General features: G+C 34.5%; 1 protein-coding gene across 1 annotated transcript; it reads left to right on the forward strand.

Moving 5' to 3' along the window:
- The first annotated feature begins 1,927 nt into the window (after positions 1-1,927).
- Positions 1,928-3,984, forward strand: LOC114165070 (clathrin light chain 2-like). Its single transcript, XM_028049724.1, has 3 exons — positions 1,928-2,430; positions 2,505-2,658; positions 3,323-3,984. The coding sequence occupies exons 1-3, from the start codon at positions 2,108-2,110 to the stop codon at positions 3,686-3,688; spliced, it is 843 nt and encodes a 280-aa protein (XP_027905525.1). The 5' UTR covers positions 1,928-2,107; the 3' UTR covers positions 3,689-3,984.
- The last annotated feature ends 3,561 nt before the right edge of the window (positions 3,985-7,545 follow it).

Genomic DNA, 7,545 nt, shown 5'->3' on the forward strand with positions numbered 1-7,545 from the left:
TGGGGGGCCACTAACGGGTTATAGGCTTCGGTTGATGGAGATCCGAAGCATAAAACGAGTTATATGCTTCCGTTGATATAGGACTCGAGGAAAAAAGGTTAGAAAAATTTCAAAAATGCCACCGCCTCCTTATAGGCTTCGGTCCCACAGTAACCAAGGCCTATAAGGCGAGTTAAAAACCCCAATCTGCACTAGTGTGTTAACGAGTTAGTCTATCCCACTTTATCTTTGACTATTAAGTTTAACGAGTTAGAAAGTGGATTAAATAGGCCCACAAGTTGAAAACACTAATTTGATTTGTCAAATTTTAGCAAACTAACAACTTATTGGTAGAGACCCTATTTGCAGTTCGTATATTATATCATATCATACATTACAATTATGAATTTTGATACACGTACACCAGGAGGTATTCATATATTCTTTAAGATCTTTTATATATGAGTTGGCATGTTGTCAAAATAATATACTTTTATATGTAAATTATGTAAGGATAAAGTAATCCAAAAGCTTTGTACATTTGAACTAGATGTGATTGAAGCACTACTATTGAAAAAACTTCTAACGATGGTTAAAACAACCTTTTTACTATAGTTTTAGAACTATTGTTGAAACAATCGTTGGTAAATTTGATGAAGACTTGAAGATTGATGTTGTTTGGAACTAACGTGTAAATTTGACTCATGATAGAAGTCTTGTGTGGGTCTTGTAGTTATTTAATCTGCTCAAATAGTGTTTAACAAGTTAAATGGCTTGCACAAACAGTTTTGTGAATAACATGTTCAATCGACTGAAAAAATAATCAATGAGTTGATTTCACCTCAACAATTGAAATCAATCGATTGGGAATTATTTTTAATTGGTTAAACATGTCATTTTACATGAAAATCATTCTCAATATATGAAATATCTCATTCTCTATGAGAAAGACTGTGTTGATGTATTCATGAACATCTTTCAAAAGTTTGGAGCTATTATTGTTCCTTTATAGCATGTTGAAGAAAGGTTCTTGGTTGGCTAGGGAGATCCAATCTTGAGATTTGATCTTTCTTGTGTTTTTATCTGTTTTTCTTGGTGTGACTCCAAGTCTATAAAAGGGTTTCTTGTTGTGCTCTTAGTATTTCTTATGTGATTCAAGAAACTAGGTTGTGTGATATAGTAGAAACACTCTCTTGCGATGATTCCAAATTCCTTTTCTTTTGTAAATCAACCTAGGTTAAAGTTTGTCTTAGTGGATTTCTCTAGCCTTCTTCCTTGAATGTTGGTCTAACTTCACTTGAGAACTTCTCCATGTCACTATCACTGATTTCTCTTCCTGTCCTTCTACATAGCTTCCATTTATATACTCCTCCATGGATTCTTATCCAAGCATGCGCATAAAGAAAGCTTGGAGGTGAACTTATAAAAAGAAAATACGTTTTCCATTGAATGGCACACAAGAATAGCTGAAAACATATTTTATATATGTTATATGCATGTCAAACATAAATTTAAATCTAACCTATAAATGTCAAACGTAAAAGCATCTTTTACATCTAACACTTATAAGTCAACTTATAAGTCAAATATAAATGTGAAATATAAATTTAATGACTTAACAAACTCTTTTTGTGTGCAAAGTCCAAATTCTAACCTATTCCGGAACCAATGTAAAGACGTAAATATACTAAATAGGGAATAAAAAATTCAAATGAGCTATCTGAGGACAAAATTTATTCAGATAAAACACTGAAAATTTGGACACGTGGTATAAAAATATGGAACAAAACCAAATAGGCGCTCTGTACCCTGACTCGTGAGCATTCCTGGTTGAGTTGTGTGATACAGTGAAGCAGAACGTGTCCTATAGTAGAAATATTATTTTATGTTTTCAGCTCCACGTTACTACCAACACGCCACTACTACTGTGCTTATTTATTTCTTTCTAAATATTTTTACTCTAAACTAACCCTGTCCATCTAACAGAAGTCAAAACGGCATCTCTGCAGCAGTACACACTCGACCACATCTCTGATAACCACTCCACACCAAAAACACGCGATTCGAATTCCTCACGCTACCTCGCTTCGTCGGAGACCGAAACCGGGACAGCGCCGGAAAATTCGCCATGTCATCATCTTTCGGGAGCTCCGACCAGCCGCTCGATGACGACGCCGAGTTCACCGGCTACTCGTTCTCCAATTTCGACGGCAACTCGTCTACGATTTTCGGTGGGGCGTCACACAACGATGGAGATGACGTGTTCTCCCCTCAGGCGGCGCCGGAGACTCCGGCGCCGATCTACTCTGCTTCTGTGGGATTCGATACGTTCTCACAGGAGCAAAACAGAGATGGTGTGGACGGGGGTTTCGGAAACTCCGATGGTCCGATCTTGCCGCCTCCGACGGATGTGGCGGCGGAGGAAGGGTTTGCTCTGAGAGAGTGGCGAAGGTAGGGGCGTTGAGTTCACTGTTTACTTCTTTGCTTTTGAGTTTGTGATTAAGATAATGATGACGATGATGCAGGAAGAACGCGATTCTATTGGAGGAGAAGGAGAAGAAGGAGAGAGAGATGCGGTCTCAGATAATAGAGGAAGCGCAAGAGTACAAAGTTGAGTTCTACAGAAAGCGTGAGGTTAATGTTGAGAACAAAAAGGCTTCTAATAGGGAAAGAGAGAAGGTAAATATTGTGTTGCATATTTGTTTTGTTTTTTTTTTTTCGGAAATTCGATCAAGTCGACGTCCATCTCTTTGATTGAGTCCTATGAAAATTTCAAAGGCAACCAGTGTGATAACTGAATTGGTTACGTTGATAATTGAAAAAGGACACCCTACTTCTACACTATCAATATTAGAAAACGTACACCTTTACAAGGAGAAGTGAAGAGAAATTAGTCTAAAAAGATAGACCATATTGACGTGAAAGTTGAAATTTGACTATGTAGACCGAACTAGGAGCAAACCTTGTGGTCACAGAAGATGGATTTTTCTTAAACATGTATTTATTGTATAAATTATAGCATAAGAAACTTAATCTTTATTGTGATTGTTCCGCGTTCGACGAATATTAGTGTTCTTCAGTCAAGTAGAATATAGATGCAAAATTTCTGATTTAGTAAAGCAGATTTCAGAGTGTTTATAATGTATTAAACCTGATAAGTCAAAGAGCCATTTTTCATGCTGATCTGGTGTTTTTCTTCTTCTTTTCTTGATATACCAATATATACTAATTAATATATGCCTGAACCCAATTTACTATTACGTAAACCATAACTATATTTGGAATTTTACTTTGTGAACATCTATGCTGGTGTGCTAATATACTAATCACTGTATTATGGCAGCTATTTTTGGCGGGTCGGGAGAACTTCCATGCTGAAGCTGACAAAAACTATTGGAAGGCAATCGGTGAACTAATTCCACATGAAGTACCTGCAATAGAGAAGAGAGGGAAAAAGGACAAAGAGAAGAAGCCTTCCATTGTTGTAATCCAGGGTCCAAAACCAGGGAAACAAACTGATCTTTCAAGAATGCGCCAAATATTGCTGAAGCTCAAGCATAATCTCCCTCCAAATATGAAACCCAAGCCTCCACCATCTTCAGAAACCAAAAAGGACACGAAAACTGGACCTCCAGATGGAGCTAGTACAGGTTCCAATCCACCCATTGTTGTGCCTGTTGCAACTCCTGAGGTTGTTGCTGCAGCTTGAGGTTGGTGCTATTGGCGGAATCTGCATGAGAAAAATTAGTGTCGAATTTGTAATCGGTTATGTCTGTGAGCATCTTAGGCTAGTGCTGCTCTAGCATTATTTATCCAGAAAATTACCTGCATTGGTTTCGGTTAGTATATAATGGTATATTCTCCTTCTTAGAACTTAATTTTGGCTGCGGTGTCCGTGTTGGGGCCTATCTACACTATCGTTGCATTAGATATCATGTTAATACGAACTGTTTTGTCCTTGAATTTTGAAGTATATTGTGATAATTGGGACCACATTTCTTCTAATCCAAAGTCAAATTTTCTTCAGTATCTTTTCGTAGCTAGTTTAAATTTGTGTGGGTATAAACGATAATACCGTCCATACATTATCTTCTTTTTTAGAAGTAACTGATACAATTATTTGAAAATGAATTATATGAAACACCTAAAAATAATGCTCAATAGACAACACATTTTTTCTAATAGTTAATGTTTTCTAGGCGCTCTTTATTGGAGTGTTGGAGTGATGTCTATTAACAGAGAGTGTTTATAAAAAAACATTATCTAATGGCACTTTACAGACGTTTGACCAAACAAGTGCTGTGTATTTTCAAAACTGAACGAAATAGGAGTGAACACAATTTAAGGAGTCTTACCAATTAGACATTTCAAAGCTTAAGCAACAAAAATGGTTCCACAAGTTGTTGGGGATATGATTTTACAATAAAATATAAAGAAGGAAAAGATATTGTGATTGTACATTCCCTTTGTAGATACTTTTATGTGGCAACATTTCAACCTCAATTACACTTCATTTCCTCATTGAAAGGAGCACTACTTGAAAATTCCAAGATGGAAACAATTATGGAGACATGCTAGCAAAACCACCCTCTTAATCCTCATTAGACAGTCAAGTAAAGTCTTCTATTTTAGAAAGGTAAATTACATTATATAGTCAAGCAAAGTCTTCTATTTTGGAAAGGTAGATTAGTTATTCCAACTGATCATCACTTAGTCCAATAGATATTACATGAATTCCATAGTTCCGCCACAGGTGGTCATGCTGGCTATTCAGAACAGTGGCTAGAATTTCTCCCCAATTTTATTGCATGGAATGAACAAGGCAATCAAAGAATTTGTTCAAAATTGCTTGATTTGTCAATAAGCAAAGAATTCTAACACCCTCCTTTTAGGGTTATTACAGCCACTCCCAATTCCTTATATGATTTGGGAAGATATTGTTATGGATTTCATTACTGGGTTGCCCCCATCTCATGGCTTCATAGTGATCATGATAGGTATTGGATAAACTATCAAAGTATGCTCATTTTTCTTCCCTGAAAACAGATCATACCAGTAAACATGTGGTAAACAGTTTTGTCACTATTGTGGTTAAGCTACATGGATTTCCAAAATCCATAGTATCATATAAGGACAAGGTTTTCATTAGTCAATTCTTGCAACATTTGTTCAGGTTGAGAGGTACCACACTTAACATGTCAATAGCTTACCATCCACAATCCGACGGACAATCTAAGGCTGTAAACAAGTGTATGGAAATGTATTCAAGGTGTTTTACCTTTCAAAACTCGAAGGAGTGGGTGCCTTGGGAAAAAGTTTGGTATAACACTACACATCATCATAGCACTAGCATGACTCCATTTAAAGTTGTATATGGAAGAGACCATTCTTAAATAGTCAAATACGTACTGGATCCAACAAATTTAATGTTAGTTCAAGAGTAGTTATTGTAGAGAGACATCATTCTCTCCAAACTTAAGCAAAATATTCATTGTGCTTAACAAATAATGAAGAAAAATGCAGACCATAAGCGAAGAAATGTGGAGTTTAATGTGGGAGATAGGGTGTTGGTTAAGTTTCAAACCTATAGACAACACTCCATGGCTTTGAGGAAAAACTAGAAACTAAGTTTGAGATATTTTGGTCCCTTTTCAATTATAGAAAGGATTGGCAAGGTTGCTTAAAATTGTTGTTACCGGAGACTTCTAAAACTCACCCAGTCTTTCATGCTTCACGGCTTAAACTTTGTAAGGGGAATCACTCTGAATCTTATATTCCCATACCTATCACTTTTGATGATGCAGAATAGTACTCCAACTAGTTGTTATTCTTCAATCCAGGGTGAATATCAGGGTTACTAAGTAGATTCAACAACATTTAGTCCAATAGGAGGGATTGGATAACACTCAAGCCACTTGGGAGGATCACACTACATTTCAATATGTTTTTCCAAACTTTAACCTTTAGGACAAGGTTGTTTTTAATGGGAGGAAATGTAACGAAGCCAATTACAAAAGAGACCAATGAGGAGAAAATGGGGACAAATAGTAATAGCCACGTCACAGCTAATGCAAATGAGGGAAAAGTATGGAAAAGCCCACAACACAAAATAACTAATGTACGACTTAGGGATTACCAATGGTGAGGCTGTTAGGTTATAGGGAGGATGATTGGAGGTTTGGAGGCGGTTGGAATTTGCTTTGTCTTTTCTCTTTTGGAAAACTCAACTCTGTTTTGGATTTTGGTTATATAGCTTTGTAGTTACTACTGTCCCCATTGCACCAGTAGTGGATCTTGACCAACATTGTTGGGAGAGCCAAAATAATACATCCAAAGTTTATACATTTAATTATTGTCACTAATAAAATAAAAATAAATACATAATTTAGTATAATGATAACTAAAAAAGAAATCACACATATCTAAAAGATTGTCAAAAGAAAATTCGATGATAATCAAACCACACTTAAAATTCAGTTATAAAAAACACACAATATAATACTTTTTCTTCTATGTTCATAAAATAAAAAATTAATATACAAGAGCCTCATTAAATAAATGATTAAACTAATATTTTACTATCAAGTGAGACCATAAAGAATTACCTTCTTTATTTCTTCGAGAATGCAAGAGAACAGTTGAGAGATGAGAACAAAAAGAATAGATCCTTTTCTCTTCAGAAACAAAAAGAAAATAGGTGTGAGATATGAGAACAATTTGTGAGAAACTCAACACATCTAATGGAACCATAATTAAAATTCGGTTATAAAAAAACACACAGTATAATACTTTTTCTTCTATGTTTATAAAATAAAAAAATTAATATAAAAGAAGCTCATTAAATAAATTATTAAATTAATATTTCACTATTAATTGAGACAAAAAAATTAGCTTCTTTTCTCCACGAGATTGAAAGAGGACAGAGAAAAAAATAAGAACAAAAATAATAAATATTTTTCTTTTCAAAAAATAAAATAGGAGAAAATGAGATATCAGAACAATTTGTAAGAAACTCAAACCATAATAATTAAAAAAATAAAAAATATCTTGACAAATATTTTTATTTTTTATTTTCTATTATGTTTAATTGTATATTTTATTATTTATTAACATTAATTATTTTATCAATAAAAAAATAAAATATTTAATTTAATAATCAATAATTTATAATATATTTTTTAATATCAATAATTTATAACAAAAAAAATCAATGCACGGTCTCACCACTCACACATCATACACTACCTCACATCTTCCTCATGAACACACACTCCCTCACTCATGGCTCATGAACACACACATAAACACAACGAAAACAAAAGATTAGGATAACTAAAACGTGAAGAACCCTTGCATTTTCAACCACTGCCTTCCACCCAAAAGCAAAAGAAAAAAATAAAAACACTAAATGAATGTCGAAACCCATTTCAGAAAACTATGAAACGGATCTCGACATCCATTTCATTATTTTTTTTGTTTTTTTAATGAAACGGATGTCGAGATCCGTTTTATACTTTTATGAAATGGATCTCCACATTCGTTTCCTAAAAAAAATTAAAAAAATGG

The sequence above is a fragment of the Vigna unguiculata genome, chromosome 10 (genome assembly GCF_004118075.2).
Source record: "Vigna unguiculata cultivar IT97K-499-35 chromosome 10, ASM411807v1, whole genome shotgun sequence".
NCBI classification, from domain to species: domain Eukaryota; kingdom Viridiplantae; phylum Streptophyta; class Magnoliopsida; order Fabales; family Fabaceae; genus Vigna; species Vigna unguiculata.

What these genes read in the sequence shown, in the direction of transcription:
- LOC114165070 (XM_028049724.1), top strand. Translation starts at nt 2,108, where the DNA reads ATGTCATCATCTTTCGGGAGCTCCGACCAGCCGCTCGATGACGACGCC. An exon ending in GCTCTGAGAGAGTGGCGAAG is followed by an intron (nt 2,431 to 2,504) that starts GTAGGGGCGTTG and finishes ACGATGATGCAG; the next exon opens with GAAGAACGCGATTCTATTGG. An exon ending in CTAATAGGGAAAGAGAGAAG is followed by an intron (nt 2,659 to 3,322) that starts GTAAATATTGTG and finishes GTATTATGGCAG; the next exon opens with CTATTTTTGGCGGGTCGGGA.